Source organism: Sphaerodactylus townsendi, linkage group LG06, assembly GCF_021028975.2.
Source record: "Sphaerodactylus townsendi isolate TG3544 linkage group LG06, MPM_Stown_v2.3, whole genome shotgun sequence".
Taxonomy (NCBI): Eukaryota; Metazoa; Chordata; class Lepidosauria; order Squamata; family Sphaerodactylidae; genus Sphaerodactylus; species Sphaerodactylus townsendi.
The window spans coordinates 31,835,732-31,854,431 of NC_059430.1; the positions used below are offsets into that span (position 1 = coordinate 31,835,732).

The following is an 18,700-nucleotide window of genomic DNA, read 5'->3' on the forward strand; positions in this document are numbered from 1 at the left end:
TACTCTGTACACATCTCCCGGCCTCAGTGCTAATCCATGTTTCATGTGGAGACTTATTGCATATTCTGGAGAACAATCAGCATGTTATAGTTTTGTGAAGCAGATAAGCTGCAGGAAGACCAACATCTATGTGAGATCAATCATTATTATTAATGCTTGCAAAATGTCCCACCAAAGGGGCACCTCTCTCTACTGTGGCTAAGGATAATGAATAGCAATCATAAAACTGGGGTGCATGGCATCATACTACAACAGATTAATTAGACTAACGCTTTAATTACTTGATTGGTGGGAGACAAGTTTAAGTAGTTTAAGTAGCTCAGGCAAACCTTAATTTGCAAGGTATCAAACTCGTCCTTCTATTATAGTTTATTTTATGTACATCATGTTTTTCCTCCAGTGAACAAAGAAAACATATTAAGGTGCTTGTCTTCCCCTTCTGATGATCAGTGGTCGCTTTTATTTATTAAATTCTAAGGTATGGTGGGCATTTCTTTCAGTGCCTCAAAAGTCCATTGCATAGAGGTCTGGGTAATATAGTAGAGTTTATTTAAGAAGATCAAGGAAAGTCAGAGGAGTTAAAGCACATTTACTCTGGGGCTGTAAAAATAAGGTATGTGTAAACTTGGGAGGCATGTTCAGACTATAATTTATTGATGGTAAAAATTATTGAGGAAGTCCTCAAGTTCACATGTTTCCTCTGCCTCCTCCCATCCCATCACACATCAAAAGTGAATACTTCCTGGTTTACAACTAGCCACAATTTTCTATGACTTAACTGGGTAATTTAGGAAACTACTGTTTGTTTTCTGCCCATAAAACAGGCTTCCAAGACATGTTATTTATGCTAGAGATGGATCTGCTTAGCTGATCAAGTGTGGCATTTTCATCAGTCCATTGGGAAAACAGAACTTGTATTAAGTGCAAGGCAGGCATCCTGTACTTAAAAGAATGGGTGCCTATCATTATATTGGTCCCATCTATAACTGAAAAGTACATCAACCCTTCCCCCCATTGTATCTTCATAGAAACCTTGTGAGGTAAATTAAGCTAAGAAATAATAACTGGCCAAGGTCACTCAATGAGCTCTTATAGCTGAGCAGGAATTTGAACCTGATCTCTCCATTCATGGTCCAATTATGCACCAAGCTGGTCAGTGCTTGTATTTTCCAGTTCACATCTTGCTAGAAAAAAGGTCAAGAGGAACATTAATTATGTATTAATACAGACTTCTGCTGAGGTTTTACCACAAGCTACTGTGAGCTGTTTATTATGTCTTATTCGCTAAGTCCTATTTCTTTTTAGAAAGGTCTTATGTAAACAGCATCAGGAATTTGGACTATGGTCAACACTTATTTTGTTGCTACAGAACTCAAGAGAGCTTTGTCTCATTTCTGGAACCTTATCCCGCCAACAACAAGAATGCTGAGAACACAAAATCATCACGGTTCTGCAAAATATCTTGCATTTTTTGTCATTAGTCAGTGTCATTTAATGTATTGAACTTTGTTGCCTTGAGGAGAGAGAAATGTCACATTAAAAAGCAGAGCTGACTAGTTTTTAACTATTGGCTTGAAACTTTCTTCTTCATCTGCAGAATTATTCTTAAAGATCAAACCCAATTACCATGGAATCCCCAAAGGGCATCTAGTTTACTCGACATTCCTTATTGCTTACACCTGTCCTCCCTTGATAAAGCAAGACAAACCTCTAGCTTCTGATCAAAATTTACGGGATTGAACCTTTTTGTTCTTTTGCATCTATTTACATGAGGGGCAAAATAGTCTCACATATTCTAAAAAGGATATGTAAAAGTGATTGCTTATTGCTGTTACTCTAAGATACCACAGGACTTTTTATCCAGGAGCACATTTTATGAGACCAACAAGATTTTGGGGGTATAATCTCCATTCCTATTCATATCTGACAAAAAGCATTCTGACTCTCAAAAGTTTATACCCAAAAAATATCTAAAGTACCACTGGACTCAAACCTAAATGCCCATCTTCCAAGACTCCTCCGTCTTCCATGGTCTCAGGAAGCAATCTGTATATCCATTAGGATAGTAATAATTCCTCACCAGCTAAAGTATCATTTATATCGTTGTGTGCCTCTGGCACCAGCTGAAGTCCGAGAACACTCCAGTTGCTCGGGGAACAAAGCTGTCAGCAACCAATTGTTTGCTTCCAGCGTCAGTGAAATACAAAGTACGGCTGGGATTAAAACTTTACATGGGCACCATGGAAGGAGTTTGGTGCCCCATCAAGACCACAAGCAGATAAGGTGCAGGTGCAAAAAGGCCAGCAGAAAAGGGGAAAGAGCTGGAAGAAGAAACAGGGAAGAACCAAAGGGGAATACCAACACTAGACCTAGAAGGACACACCCTTTGTGTGTCCAAGCTGCTTAGAGATAACTCTTCTAGTTAAGAATTAAATAATGGTTGTGGCCTTATGATCTGGTAAGCCTAAAGGAGCAGCAAAGCCAGCATGAAATGCAGTAGGATGGGGTGCTCAGTTACACATAATGGGTTGAATCCTATAAAGTATGAAGGAGTTCTCAGAATGAATCTCTCCCCTCTTTTTCACACATGCACCTGCAGCTGCTCCTGACTGACAAGGGATTCTTGAGAACAATGGGTTTCTGCACTGCTGAAGCGGGAAAATCAGGAGAAATCGCTTCCCTATTGTTGATTTTTGCCCCTTTTCACTTCCACCACATCCCTGTGTGTTCCAGAGGGTCCCCTCATTTTCAGGAGAGGCATTTCAGGAAATGCACGAGGCTGCAGACTCAAGTGGTGGGGTGAGATTTGTTCCGTGAACACCTCACATTCACGCTTCAGTGGATTAGATTTTGGACTAATCAGGCAGATTTTTAATTGCTGGCTGTAAAATGTTGCTAAGCCCTGACCAGCAAATCATCATACAAGAGGTTCACACTAAGGTTGGCATGGGAAGTGGCAGGCCACACTTCTCCCCTGCCCTCCAAATCACACTGCTGGCAAGTCCCATTAGTATAGTCTGCACACTTTACTTCCTTCTGGGTAGGCAGTGGGGGGAAGAGGTAGTTGTTACTCCTCAAGAAGCTGAATTTGAGCCCTGGAGCCTTCAAGGCAATCATTACTGTATTACCGGAGACAGTAAGTATCAGGGGCACCTAATCCTTCTTGGCACAACGTAGTTATGGTGTGTTGGGGAATAAGAATACAAAACAAGACACAGTTAAAAAAATTTGTTTCTCTCTCTGTCCTTAAATCTATTGAAGTCTTGTACAGACAGGAAAATTGAATTCCACATGTTTAACTTAAAGTGTGAACTTCACATTCACTTGGTTTAACTGAGGAAAAACTGAGTAATGTTTTATTTCAAACTGAACATTAGTTTTAATTAAAATGATTATGAACACATTAAAAAGGCCATGCAAGATGGGCCACCCACTGCACAGTAATGAGGGCAGTGATCAAGATTTTGCTACAGAAGCCCTTAGGGTAGAGCTCAGTGCTTGGAAATATGATTTTTGTGGCCTCTTTTTAACTCAGTTCCTATCTTGTATATTGTTGTAGGTCTCTTCCCCTTTCTCTCCCAAGCAACTGCTTCATGCCAACCAAATCACTGTTTTGTGTTTTATCAAGGAGGAAATGCTTACATATGTAACAAAACTTGGCTATGTGTATATATACATTTTTACACTCACATAAACAGGCACAGATACATACACATACATATGTACACACAGCCTTGAGAATTGAAGGTACTTCATTTTGGGTGGATTTTATGAACACCTATCATTTGGCATAAAAGAACCTTTTTCTCTACTTCTTATCCAGATTGTGAACAGACTTTAGATTCCTCACATGAATTACCTCAGTTTACATGGTGAGTGGTTTCTCAAGTTAAGGGGGAGGGGGCTGAGAGCTAATATAACTAAGATATTGAGCAGGGAACCCTCATTTCACAACTCCTCTACCACATACACGTTAGCAGTTCAGGCCTTAACACAGTCAATGAAGTGATGGGTTGGTTTATAAGGGCAAAACTTGGATTTGGATAGGAGACCACCAAGGAATCAAAGATCACTATGCAGAAACATGCAATGGCAAACTACCTCTATTCATCTCTCGTCATGAAAACCCTTTGGGTTTTCTGTAAGCTGTGATTTGACAGCAGTTTCAACCAACAACAACTTGGATTAGGATTATACTGTAGCTGATTTTTTTCAAAACTAATACTGATCCATATTTTACCAAGGATTCTCTACCGTTTGTATCTTCTATCCCACCAGTCACTCTATCAAAGAATGTGGCCCACCACAGTAGAAACAAAAAGTCAACTTTTTTCCAAAAATGTCCCCCACTGTGGGCATGTCTATGCTATTGTACGCTGATGATAGGGTGCTGATTTCAGTCTGAAAAGACTTCTTAATGACCCTGGTCTGTACTGTAAGGAAGAGGGGTTAAGTGTAAATTATTCCAAAACTAAGCTTATGGTATTTAGGTGAAAGGCAAGGAAATCTCTTTGGAGTATCCTGGGCACTCCAATTGAACAATGTAGCTTCTATAAGTATTTGGGAGTAACTTTTAGTGAAACCCTCTCCGGGAAAGTTCACCTGGCCTCTGAGTGAAAACCTTAAAATATATGGAGGCTATAACTTTTTTTTTTAACCCAAAGGGAGGCTGCCTGGTAACCCAGCCATTAAACTGTTTGTCAGCAAAGTAATTCCATCTATGCTATATGGAGATGAAATATGGAGGTGGAATAAAGAAATATTGTTGAGCTTGGAAAGATAGCAGAATCAGTTTATAAGGAGGATTCTTGCACTCCCAAGAGGTCACTTGCAGCTCTAATGAGGGCCAAACTGGGGCTGTCCTCAATAAGAGCTCTTGTTAAAAGGATCATTTTAAAATACTGGCTGGTAAATGAAGCAAACAAACCAGAGTCTCTTGGTCAGGAGAGCTGGTCACACCAGAGGATTTTGATGAAATCTCGGGCTGAGGAAATTACCTCAATCAAAACAAGATGTTTTATCCCAGATGATTTACTCAGTGGGAAAGAGAAGGACTGAAGCCTCCTTGACTGGATCTTCCAAAATGAGGCTGTGACAGACTGCAACTTAATTAAACAATCTAAAGTAGTCCCCTGGTTTAATCTTTTTTAAGGGATCAACCGGGACGGGCGGGTAGGCGGGTGCGTGCGCGCATGCGCGCGCAGCCGCAGGAGCGCACGGCTTTCTGGGGCACTCCTGTCACAGGCTGGGAAACGGGAGTGCCCCAGAAGGCCGTGCGCTCCTGCGGCCACATGCACAGGAGACTGCCGCACATCCTTGCGCCCCAGAAGGCAGTGCGGCAGCCTTTCAAAAACCGGGACACTTGAAAAGACCCACAGGACAAATTGTTTTAAGGCAGGACTGTCCCGCCAAAAGCGGGACGTCTGGTCAGCCAAATCATACCAGAACCTTGTATCTAGTGAATTTAACAACTCAAGCAGTTAGGGTGGTTTTTACCTATTTGAGATTTCAAGCTATGCCTTCAGCAATGTGAACTGGTCATTTCTTACACACCCTGCCTCTCAATGCCCTTGTATTTGCAGGACAGGCAATATTTATTGCACTGTGTGCTTGTTTGCCCCCTTTACAGTGGTCCTAAAATTAAATACATCAATAGGTTGTTGTAGCACATGATTTGTCTAATCATGATAAATGTTTTTTTGTTGTCTGATACAGATCACTATGTTTCTGAAAGAGTAGCACTATTTGCACTGGCAGCTAGAAAGATCAGAGACACAGTAAGGGTCTAATTTTATCCCTCTTTTTATACATAAGTAACCACCAAGTTATAGCTTTAATGTCTTGTGTAATGATTGTGAAGGTCAATGGTCAATGCAATAAGCTTGATCTTGGGGGGGAAATTTTTTTCCCAGGACATTTATGTTTACAGGCATTTTTTCATTATATTTATCATTGAAGGTAGACGTAGGGATTGAGGGCAAGTGAGTTCTTAGTAACTGTTATGAAAACCTGGCATTCCACCAGCGGTATACATACTTCCAGTTGAGAAACACTACCTCACAGGACTGTTGTGAGGGTTACTGAAATGTATGCAGAGAGAGAGAGAGAGAGAGAGAGAGAGAGAGAGAGAGAGAGAGAGAGAGAGAGAAGTGTGGATTGGGATGTAGGAACCCAGGTTCAAATTCCTACTTTCTCCTGGAACCTTGGTGATGTCACAAAACTCACACGTTTGTTGCGAGGATCTAATAGAGGAGAGGACAATGTTGTAATACTTTGAGTACATTTATAAATAATAAATGTCAATATTGAGATTCGAAACAGAGAAGATAGGTCAGTTCCACGGCTGAAATAAGGGCAAGGACCTCAGTGGCCACATTCTTTGTATAGAGGTGGTCTCAGGTTCAGTCTGTGACACCTTAAAAGATTTGATGTAGCACATATTGCAGAAGACCTTTCTTTGCTTGCGACATTCACAGCAGATAATATTGAGCTACACAAGCCAATGGTTTGATTTGATATAAGACAGATAAAAGCGGATATAAGAGAACTGATGCTTGATGGAAGGCAAATAAATACCTATGGCTGGGAAAATCTCAGGCATTTAGCAGAAAGAAGACCTAGAAATTTGATGCTGGAACTTAGGTACCAGAAGCTAAGCTGAAATTGCTGAGTTGACATTGGTCCATTCCTCACAAACCCCTGAAAATGTTTTACAAACATTTTTTTAAAAAAACCATTTGTCCACACTTACCCGTTGGGAAACGCTTCCTGGCTACCATTTTGTGGTTCTGGTTGTTGTTTGTTTTGGGGTTTTTTATTTGTTTTTAGATTGTAGCTACAAAGCTTCAAATCTTACGCTGTGATTTTCTAGCTATGTAGACACAACCCCCCCATTAAAAAAAACTAACAGAAATACAGCACAAGACGGCCAGCATGAGCTTAGAAAATGACCCCAACGAGAAAGTCCAGGGACTGCAAAGAGGCATAGGAAACGTTTCGAAGAGATCACACACCAAGGCCCCTTCCGCACATGCAAAATAATGCATTTTCAAACCACTTGCACAACTGTTTGCAAGTGGATTTTGCCATTCCGCACAGCTTCAAAGAGCACTGAAAGCAGTTTGAAAGTGCATTATTCTGCATGTGCGGAATGAGCCCAAGTGAAAATGTTTTCAAAACATTTCCAAAAAAGAATTGCTAGGGAACAGCATGCAACGAAAACATTTTCAGGCAGAAAATACAACATTTTGGGCTAAAAACCACATAGAACTCCATGGAGGAAACATTTTATTTCCTGCCTCAAAACATTTTATTTGGTTTGTGCAGAAAGGGACACTGACATATGCTGTCAGACTGTCTTTCCTCAGTAGCAACTGGAAGTGGCTATATCACTTTATTCAAATTGCTTTAACAATTCATTGCCAATTGGAAGTGGTTTATATCTATCCTAATCAGATCTCCTCACTGGATGTTGTGCCTGCTGTAATAAAGTTGTTAATCTTTAAGGTGTTGCAACATTTTTTTACCCAGGATGTTTTTAAGCATCTACATGACTGGTTCTATTTTTTAAAAAACTCTCTAGCTTTTAGACAGGAAAGGTGCAAAGGACAAAAAATACATTGGCTCTGCATGTTGCACACACACACAAAATATATAGTTATAATCTCTTCAGAAATTACAGACACCAGTAATTGAGAATAGGCAGAAAGGATACAGAAAAGGTCTACCTCTTCTCATGGTAGCCTAACTTTCCTCCTAAAAGGAGATCAGGATCTGTGACTGCCAAGACAAGAATGTGGAAGTTTTATAGTTGCTGAGCTCCAGGTGGGGCCTGGAGATCTCCCAGAATTACAGCTGATCTCCAGATGACAGTAGAAATTCCCCTAGATGGCTGCTTTGGAGGGTGGACTATGGCATTATACTCTGCTGAGGTCTCTTGTCCAGTTCCACCTCCAAATCTCCAGGTATTTCCCAAGCAGGAGTTGGCAACCCTGCGCAGCCCTGTCCTTGTGAAACAGGCAACCAGTTGAAGGAAGATTTCATTTAGTTTAGATGGCAACTGAAGGCCATATTGTTTAGGAAGACCTTTCCTGGATTCGTTTTAAGTTGTGTTCGTGTTTTAGTTGGTCAGATTCCGAGTTTGTTTTCAATCTGTTTTTACTGTGACTCGCTTTGAGCAATAAAGAAAAGCAGTATAGAAATGTAATAAGGAAGAAAGAAAAAGATGAAGGCAAGCCAGTCAGAAATAAAAACATTGTGAGGAAAGGGTAGAACATCTGGCTCTCTGCTAAAGTTGAGGTCTTTGGGAGTTTACTTCCCACAGGAGATTTGGTATAAGAATGTGCAGCAGTAACTAGATACCAGCAGAACCCTTCATTATGTAATCCTGCAATACATGTAAATGCCATTACAGTTTGGAAGAAAACCATTTTGACTAGTAAGCAATTCCACAGGACACCAAGTACTCTGAATCCCTGGAGCCAGCCTCTATAGCTGCCATTTAGCCACTAAACCATCGGCTGCCAGTCCCCCAGTGTGCTTTGCCACTGAACAGGAGCTAGTAGAACAGAACACATGAATCTAGAAATGCCACCTCTGATGTGACCCAAAATGTGTATCCTAGGCAGAGTTACATCCTTCTAAATCTATTGGCTTCAATTGACTTAGAAGGGTGTGACTCTGTTTAGGACGGCCGTGGTGAGTCTTATACAGCAATGGACTAATTAATATCTGAAGATTTCATGGCAATGTTATAGCGATAGCTGGAGACAAAGGCTTTCAAACTAGATAGAATGTAACTATCTTGTGAGTTGTACATGTTTATTAGAAGCATATTAATCTAGGAGTAAGAACATTGGTAAACAAACCATGGCCAACCCAGGTTGTGCACTGAATGCAGATGTTAGCAAGCAATATGGATTGGGATGGGGGAAGTGATTTTTATGTCCAGATATAAATGGTGCCAAAAATCAAGATTTCAAACAAACCTTTCCAAAATAAAGACAATGATATCCACCCCATTACCTCAGAGAAAGCCTTGCACGATATGAGACATATGCTCATGTTTAATTTTTTTTTCCAAACTTTAGTTGGGAAGGTTGGGGAAATGGAGTAGCCAAAAGACATTTCTCTGTCCATGTGTAACTGGGGTTGATAGCAGATGAAATTAAGTGAGATATTTATAATATTGTGTCAGAAATAGTGTGTTTGGGAAAAGAGAGTATTTCTGTCAGCCCCCTCTCCCAGAAATGTCACATTCAGCAATCTGAAAAGTTCCTGCTTCTCATGCAAAAAGTAAATGCAGCAAAAATGACAGCGTGTCTGCTGGAATGATCACAGCATCCCATGGGTTCCAGCTTTGTCAAAGGGAGACAAAACATTTGTGTCCATTATTCCTGTCAGACGTCCACATACAAAAACAAAAGAGGAGAGGGAATCTGTGCAGGGCAGAAGCAGCAAAACAGGGGACTCTCACACCACTGTGTCCTTTTGCATTTTTTCAGAAAGCTTTTTCCAGTCTCCCAGTTTGGGATAGCTGAATTACCCTATGAAGTCCAATGTGTGCAAGACAAGTTACTAAATAAGGTGTCAGAAACATTGCAGGACAGGTACCAGCTTAGGCCTATGCAACAAAAACATGTAGTACAGGGCTTTCTGGACTCTTAAAATGTCAGGGCTGCAGGTGAAGGAATCCAGTCTTGAATGCTTCCCAGTGAAGAAAAACTTACTGAATTTAGTAAACTGTGGATGAAAAGGAGGTGCAGTGAAACAAAACATTTGCCATAAAAAAACTAGTGTTCTGAGGCAATCTGAGGATGGGGACACTGTTCTGGCTAAGGAACCTGGAATTCACATCCCCAGTCTGGCATGAAAAGTGACTGAATGACTCTGAGCTTAACCTACTTCAGAAGACTGTTGTAAGGGTAAAACAGAGGCAGGAAGGAAAGTGTGAGCACCTCCAATGAAAGTTGGGATAAAAATGTCATTATAATGCGCATCAAATCAACGACCATTTTTTTTTTGGTGGCCCAATATCACCTGGCTGCTTTACTGAATGGCCATGGGCAGGAGCCCTAAACTGGATGCATGATTAGTTATCCTGGGATAGCTATGCTTGAACTAGCTTCTGTGTCGTTTAGATGTTCAAGTTATGTAAGGGTTAAAAAAAAGAAAAGGATCTTGACAGTTTTCTTTTATCCTGGAATAAGAGACCATAAAAGTAAGAGCGGATTTGATACATGTAGCAGATCAGAATTCTATGGACAGCCAGATTACTCTGTAAATGGCATGAGACCTACCAGCAATTGTCCAAGCAACTGGGAGGGAGAAGGGTTGGTGGCTACATTGCCTGATTATATGCTGCTTGTAATTTGGGTAATAAATATCTAAACAGTCTTCCAATGTGTAACTGAGAGGAAGCAATCAGGGCAGGGAGGGATTGGAGATGAGTCCAGATCCAACTTGGCAACTGCCTTTAAAGGAGGTCCAAGCCAAATTATGTAGTAAAATGAATGAGCTCATCTGGCAGTTGAATTTCTGCAAGCACTTTCTTGCAAGGTGCCTGTGTTGTCTTCAACTTCTCCTGAATCCCCATATTAGTATTTGCTTTAGAAAACAAACACTGTAAAGCCTTTCCAGGCAGCCATCTGACTAGTTCATTTACTTGCAGAGTTGCAAGATCTATCTCCATAGATCTGTCTTGGCAGCCTTTCCCCAAGAATACTCCCTTGCTGCATTTAATTCCTGACTTTAAAGGGTTAACATCTCAGTTCCATGGGCCATAAATACATGCTGCCAGCCCCCCAGCCGCTTCTCTCCCCACACGCAAACATACACATAACAGAATATGTGTTTTATAAACCAGCATGTAGTTTACTCTGTCTAAACACTGAACTAGTACACTGCTACAGCTCACCATGGTAACACTTAACTCTTCAGCGGCTAGAAATCTGTATCCAATTCTTTCCCTTTTAGCTGGTGAGAAGCATGGCAATGTTTACTAAAGAGATGCTGGCAGAGTTCTTCGTTTAACGAAGCACTTGGCCCTTTGGAGCCCTCGCTCTGCCTTCACAGAATCTTAGACTTGACAAGTTTAAACAAGGTCTTCAGACACCGACCCTTTAATATAGGAAATGTTTGCCTCCTGCTGTATACGCTGTCACTTATGGACTGTTGCAAATGACTGGATACCCTAATGCAAATGAACTGGTGCCCCCAACTCTGAACTAGAGTTCTCTAATATGTTTATGTAGATAAAACGACATCCTGGAACTGAGGCTGGAGGCAAGAAAGTGGTTCTTCCTCTGGAACCTGCTACAGCTAACTTTTAACCTATGACAAGCCTTTGGGCAGGAAGGTTTCCCTTGACATTTTTGCTTTAATTAAAATAAGGAGGAAAAATCTACCTTTATTATTTAAACTGGCAGCAGATGGTTGCCAACAGGGCTGGAGGAAAATGCCATGATTCTTTAATAGAGTCTTAATGTGTGGAAATTAGCAGCTAAAACTTTTAATGGGTTGGAGGCAATTAGCATCACCTGTAAATAACAGCCCTTTAAGTTTCTTTTTAAAGGATGGGATGCCATTTCTCTAGGTTGGTGGCAACCCTAATCTTGTGCTATTCTAAACCTGGCTGGATTGCTGCCATTATAGGTACTTGTCATGACATCTTTTTATGGGGCAACTTAGCAAATGTTCACCTTGTCCTGTAAATTATTTGTCAAGAGTTTTTGTTTTAGCAAGGTGAAACCACTGTTCATTACAGTCAAGAAGTTAAGGGTGTGTGCCCCAGTCTCTCCCACACTGAAGACAATGGGACATAAAGATTTGTAATGTTGACTGGACAGCACTCAAGATCTTTGGCAGTGCTGAGCCCAATCTGAAGAGCTAATATAAATGCAGTCAACGACGACAACAAAAAAGACTTTATTGCATTGCCTTTTGACATGATGCATGTTTCCAGAAGGTATCAATAGGAGTGTGTGTTTTAGACTCACAATCATTAACAAAGCAAGCGTAAAGGCCTGCCCAGATGTAGTAACAAGAGATCCTAGTCAATAGCCAAAGCATTTATGGGAGCAAGAAAAGCATACATTCTTAGGCATTACAGTGAATTACAAGCTAGTGGGAAGGTTCTGCATTAGAGGCAGACAAGTTGGCTTCACAAACATGTTTTTTCTTGAAACAAACCAGTTCACATTGGCATTGGCAGCTGATACGCCTACTCGCACAAAGCAAAGAAAGCAGCAGCAGTAAAAATCTTTCCGTGAACTGCGAGTTGTTCCAGCTACTCAATAGGGATCCTCTAGCACGACACCACCTTACACAATTTTCCAGTATATAATTGCTTGAGTAAAATTGCAGCCCACCCAGCGCTTTCAACAGACAACATTTGTCTTGGCTTTCAGCACCTGTTGTACTACCTAAACTAGGCAGGACTAAGTGTATTTAGCTAAAACCCTTCTCTTTGTCTGGATTTCTTCACATAACTTCTCCAGGGGAATTACTGGATGACTACTTTATGGGGGAGAAAGCCAGTACAGGCTATTTATTTGTTTGTTTGTTTGTGGGATTTTAATGCCACCTCTACTGGGAAACCTGCCCATAGTGGCTTACAAAATAACATCATGAAACATAACATTAGAAGCTATAAAGTAAAACCCTTTATTAGGAAAAAAACTAGCTAGAGAATCAAAACTAATCACTGATCAACTAAGGGGATGCTGGTTAGGAAGTCCTTCCCCCTCCCCAAGAAATAATACTGGTAAGAAAGTTATTTTCACCTCTGCTACAAAAAACAAACTAATCCAGTGCCTTATGGAGGGGGACTAGATTTTCTGTATCAACAATGAAATAATCATTAAAACATTTTCCTTCATCCCAGTCCTCAGGGCCAGAATCAACTAATATGAACCTATTGCTATGGTCAGAATATCTTTACGGAGAATATTTTTATGTTTTTGTAACTCTTTCATTGCTGAGACTGAGGATCTTTTGTTCCCCTATAAAGCACTGGAATACTTTTCTTTCTAAAGCAGAAGAGATGACAGTAATTTAAATGTCTTACCAGTACAAGTGGTAAATGGCCCTTTCTATCCCCATAAAAAAAATCAGCTCCCAGGATGAGACATAATTCTGCCTTTTAGCACAAGATGTCTCCTCCCCACAACGTACATTCTTCATTATTACCTGTATGCCAACTCTGCCACACAGTCCCACTAACAGCATGATTAACTTGCCACACAAGCAATGCACCTTGCCAAGGGCTGGGTGGTGCTTGTGTGCTCTACTAGAGGAAACACATACCTTTACTCAGACCCGCCCCTCCAGCAGTGCAGGAGCAAGCTGTAACTGAAATAATGGCCAGGGTACATGTACAAGGAGATCCAGACCAGCAGTACCAGAACGAAGGAGAAACCAGTTCAGGATGTGACCATTGGGCTTTTTTTTAATCAATCAGCAAAGATTGTGGCCTAAAGGGTACTACCTTTTGGTGGTTCTCTGACTGTGGGCGTAACAGTAGACATTTTTTCATGATATAGCAGATGAGCCACTTATAAGTGACAAATGCTGCATGAATGGATGCCACAAAAAGCCTTTAAATAACAGCAAGCCCAAATAAGGGATGATGGGTTAACAAGAATCATCCCAAATGAAGAGTGGGATTGTGTTGGGAAGTGCCCTTATGAACATGTCAGAAAGCACTTGCGTATGCACTATTAAAGCTTGCTCTCTTCTTTGGTATACCGCATGTCTGTGGATTGGATCCAGCCAACTTTCCCGCTAGTGATCAAGTGGTCCCCTTTGACCTGCCCAGCAATCATGGGACGTGCATGAACAAAAGCCATGCGGAGCAGGAGCTGGGAGGAACTGGGTGGGATTGAGTGAAACGTTGGTGGGATTCAACCCACCCAATTCCCAAGACCACGAGGAATACTTTGATGCCAGAAGCTAGAAAGCACGCATTGGACTTGCACAGATCCCAGTGAAAGGAAAATATGAAAGCAGGAAAGTATGAAAGAACCACAGCCTTTTTGGGCTTCTACTTAGTGGAGTCCACCAGAACAGCTGTGAGTCGTAGCTGTGAACACTAGTGATAAACTGCTGTTCTCAAGCCATTGGGAGTGAGAGCACCGCCCTAAGTTTTTCATATTTTGGCTGCTCACCTATTTTTGTCTTGGGGGAGGCATTTTACAGTTCTTAAGATCTAGACATTCATACAGTACTTTTTCTTGCTTTTTTGAAAACAATGATGTTACCCCAGAGGTTGGAAGTTAGAATACTTCAGCATTTCCTTGGGCGTTTAAACTGAGAGAGAGAGACAAGGGATTCGCAAACATGCATGATTTAAATTAGCTGCCCTATTGTATGCATATCACCTGCCTTTCATTTGCAAGACAGGAAAACAGACTGGGGAGAACAGTGAAGGACCGGGACATCTAGAAGTCGAATGCTTCTGTATTCCTTGCATGGAATTAGGCAAATCTTTAAAGCAGTTAGCCTGCCCATTCATCCTCTGAAACTGCCTTTTTCTAATTTTCCCCGAATCTTCCCCCAGTCATCACAAACTCATACAGTAGCACAGAACTTTCTAGATATTGGGGGACATTAACGCCACCGGAACAAAATAGTCCTGCCCTTCCCCAGCGTACAAGAAAGATTGTGCAACCGCGTGTGAAGGCAAGTGATGGGCACTCAGTTGGCAACAACACTGTTTATAACAATCCAACACCGCTGAGAGCGCATCACCCCTCCTGCTCAACGCTCCTGCGTTGTCCCATCATTAAGCCGTTCAACATTCAGGCCCCTTCCGAACATGCAGAATAATGCACTTTCAGTCCACTTTCACAACTGTTTGCAAGTGGATTTTGCTGCTCCACACAGTAAAATCCAGCTGCGAAGTGCACTGACAGTGGATTGAAAGTGCATTATTCTGCATGTGCAGAAGGGGCCTCAGCCCAACACACACCTGTGCCCCAGCCTCACAGCGGAGAGGGGCTTGCCCAGTGTTGGGGCCTGGCCAGGAAGGGTTCCCTCCAGATGCTGCGGTTATTAAAATTGGGGGGGGGGGTTAGAGAAGGGAAAAGCCAACTCACCGATGTCCGAGTTGCAGAAAGCATCTTGGGGGTGAATGGGGACGCAGGTGCAGGCTTCCGCCGCCAGGTCGCTCAAACTCCAGCTGCCCAGCAGCGCCAAGAGGCTCAGCACCCACCCAGACATGCTGCCAGATGCTCCTGCTCGAGAGCTCTGCAAAGAAAGGGAAGGCAAAGGGAGGAGGAGGAGGAGGAGGAGGAAGGTCGCTGGCAAAACCCAAAGCGCGGCGGCTTCTGCAGCCTCCCGAGGCTCGCCCCCCTGCCCGAGGGACTGCCCAGCGCTGCCTTCCCGTCGGACTTGTCGGCCGCTGGGGAGGTGCGTGGAAAACTCGGGCTCGCGTTCCGCACAACTCCCGACGCGTCGCTTTCCCTTGCTGGGCTCCTCCGGGCAGCCGCGGGGAGTTATAGCGGCGCTAGCGCCCCTCTTCGGCTCTTGGGGTCCCGCCCCCCGGACCAATCGGAGCCCCGCATTACCTCATCCCTCAGGAAAAGGGGAGAGGCAAAAAAAAAACCCACACCAAAAAAAAAACCCCACACGCTTTGGAGGCGGGGTCATAGCGAGGGATTCAGCGCCATATAGGGAATAATGCGCGTTTTCCGTGCGATGGTTGGGGCGGGAGGAGAGATTTCTGGTGCAAAGGGAGAAAAAGCACTTGTTGATGTGGGAAGGGAACGGGCCGGAGTCCCGGCTGGGATGAAGAGCTTGATCGCCCGTCTCTGGTTAGATCTGAACCCAGGAGCCCCGTAGAGACCAATAAGAGCTTCAAGAGACAAGGTTGTGAGAGTTAAATTCTTAGGATTCTCATCTCACTAAGGTTCTAATTTTCTTTCCCCCCCACCCCATCACTTCCCCTCTGCTGTAACCCAGTGGATGACAATATACTGTTGTGCGTTTGCATCCTGTACAAGCGTTCTTGACAACATCCCTCCCACCTTCTCCCTAGGATAAAAGAGCTCTATTTCTGCTCTGCGCTGTCTGAGCAAGGGCGCTTGCATTGGACTCTCAAAATCTGATCCTCTAAAACTCTTGCTGCTCCTCAAGGGGCTATTAGACTTGGATCTCCCTGTTCTTCTGTGGACGGACAGGGCTACCCTTTGCTTTATGAATAAAGCCAGGGAAGCGGCATCCCTCACCTGGTTACAGGTTGACACGTCTTGATTGACTGATTCAGTTTAATACCTCACTCTCCCTGCCAAAGCAGGCTGGGGGTGGCTTTCAGTGCATGTAAGAACATAAGAAAAAGCCCGCTGGATCAGACCAGAGTCCATCTAGTCCATCACTCTGCTACTCGCAGTGGCCCACCAGGTACCTTTGGGAGCTCACATGCAGGATGTGAAAGAAATACCCTTGCTGCTGCTGTTCCTGAGCACCTGGTCTGCTAAAACATTTGCAATCTCAGATCAAGGAGGATCAAGATTGGTAGCCATAGATGGACTTCTCCTCCATAAATCTGTCCAATATCCTGTGGCAGCATATTCCAAACACCAATCACACATTGTGTGAAGAAGTGTTTCCTTTTATTAGTCCTTATTCTTCCCTCCAGCATTTTCAATGAATGCCCCCTGGTTCTAGTATTGTGAGAAAGAGAGAAAAATTTCTCTCTGTCAACATTTTCTACCCCATGCATAATTTTATAGACTTCAATCATATCCCCCCTCAGACGTCTCCTCTCCAAACTGAAGAGTCCCAAACGCTGCAGCCTCTCCTCATAAGGAAGGTGCTCCAGTCCCTCAATCATCCTCGTTGCCCTTCTCTGCACTTTTTCTATTTCTTTGATATCCTTTTTGAGATGTGGTGGCCAGAACTGAACACAGTACTCCAAGTGCGGTCACACCACTGCTTTATATAAGGGCACAACAATCTTTGCAGTTTTATTATCAACTCCTTTCCTAATGATCCCCAGCATAGAGTTTGCCTTTTTCACAGCTGCCATGCATTGAGTTGACATTCCCATGGAACTATCAACTAAGACGCCTATTTGATCTTACCTTTCCTGGTCTGTGACTGATAGCACTGACCCCTGTATCGTGTATGTGAAGTTTGGATTTTTTGCCCCATGTGCATCACTTTACATTTTGCTACATTGAGCTGCATTTGCCATTTCTTAGCCCACTCACCTAATTTGTAAATGTCCGCTTGGAGCTCTTCGCAATCCTTTGCAGTTCTCACCACCCTACATACTTTGGTATCATCCGCAAACTTGGCCACCACTCTACCCACCCCTACTTCCAGGTAATTTATGAATAGGTTAAAGAGCACTGGTCCCAATACGGATCCTTGGGGGGCACCACTCCCTACATCTCTCCATTATGAGAACTTCCCATTTACACCCACCCTTTGCTTCCTGTTCCTCAACCAGTTTTTGATCCATAGGAGGACTTCCCCTCTCATTCCTTCATTGCTGAGTTTTCTCAATAGTCTCTGGTGAGGAACTTTGTCAAAAACCTTTTGGAAATCCAAGTAGACAATGTCCACTGGTTCCCCCTTGTCCACATGCCTGTTTACACCCTCAAAGAACTCTAGTAAGTTTGGGCAGGTTACTTCACCCAGCCTCATCACTCAGGCAGTGATACTCAGAGGCTCAGGAAACATGTGCCCCAATATGTCACCTACCTCATGTTTTAGTAAGTGGGAAGAGTCCATGTTTGGTGGCGCTTTTGGCTAGCAGAAGGTTCCTATTTTGAAACAGCTGCCACTGGAGGAACAGGTAAGCTGTGAGTTTTCTTGAGATAAGGGATGGAAGTAAACGTTGCCTTTATGGCTGATGGCTACATCAACCAAAGCAACTCTGTGAGCTACGGAATGAGCACCTGTGCAATAGAATGCAATAGAATGAGGTCGCTCCATAACACAGCTCCGTAACAGTGTTTCAGTGCTGCTTGACATTCATACAAATGTTTCAGTACTCAGCAACCAAAGCTGGAACATGTAGCTGTTCCACATTTGGGGTCTGTACACATTTGGCTTTCTCTGAACAATGAATAGGAGATAGGAAGCCAGACATGGGGACATCCCTCTTTGCTTCCTTCAGTCCTTTCCACCCTTATAGCAAATCCGCTTGTAGTCGTGCCCGCGGAGTCACCCGTAAGGACGAGACGAGACGCGGAGATATCATCTGGTGGAGAGAGCCAGCAGCGGGAGCACGGGGTCCGTGATCCTGGCAACTCTCCAGCGTGCTAGTTCCTGGCACCTTTTATTAGGGTTTCTTTGGGGGCGGGCAAAGGGGTGGATCGGCGGGAGGCGGAGAGCGACCCGAGGCCGAGGGAGAGATCATCCAAGGTGATGCATGATCTCATTCCCCGAGGGCTGAGCTTGAGCTCATCAGATGTACCAGGAGGGAAGCGTTGCGATCCCGTGTCTGGGCCTAATCCACACCTGGGGGCAAGGGCCCCATTATCCCTTTGTCTGGGACACCTGGTGGCTGTGAGCCAGGTAGTTCATGACCTGTGACTCACCAGGGGGGTGGGGGATGGGGGAGCGGGGGCGACCAGAAGGCCGTAGTTGGGCCGGCATGCCAAGCACTCTGCCTACGGTTCTGCTGGGTCAGCGGCTCATCCCTACACCTCTTTTATCCAGACTCTTTTAAAAGCTCTGCCTTCTCACTGCC

The 18,700-nt window shown here is 43.4% G+C and overlaps 2 protein-coding genes across 4 annotated transcripts in view; one reads left to right on the forward strand and one right to left on the reverse strand.

Moving 5' to 3' along the window:
- Window positions 1–15,574, reverse strand: part of TIMP3 (TIMP metallopeptidase inhibitor 3) — a 54,758-nt gene extending 39,184 nt beyond the window's left edge. Inside the window, exon 1 of the mRNA XM_048500137.1 lies at window positions 15,096–15,574. Coding sequence (XP_048356094.1) covers window positions 15,096–15,219 — 124 coding nt within the window. The 5' untranslated portion in view covers window positions 15,220–15,574. The remainder of the gene's footprint in view (window positions 1–15,095) is intronic.
- The window catches only part of SYN3 (synapsin III), a 238,926-nt gene that overhangs the window by 116,290 nt on the left and 103,936 nt on the right, over window positions 1–18,700 (forward strand). The window lies entirely within an intron of this gene.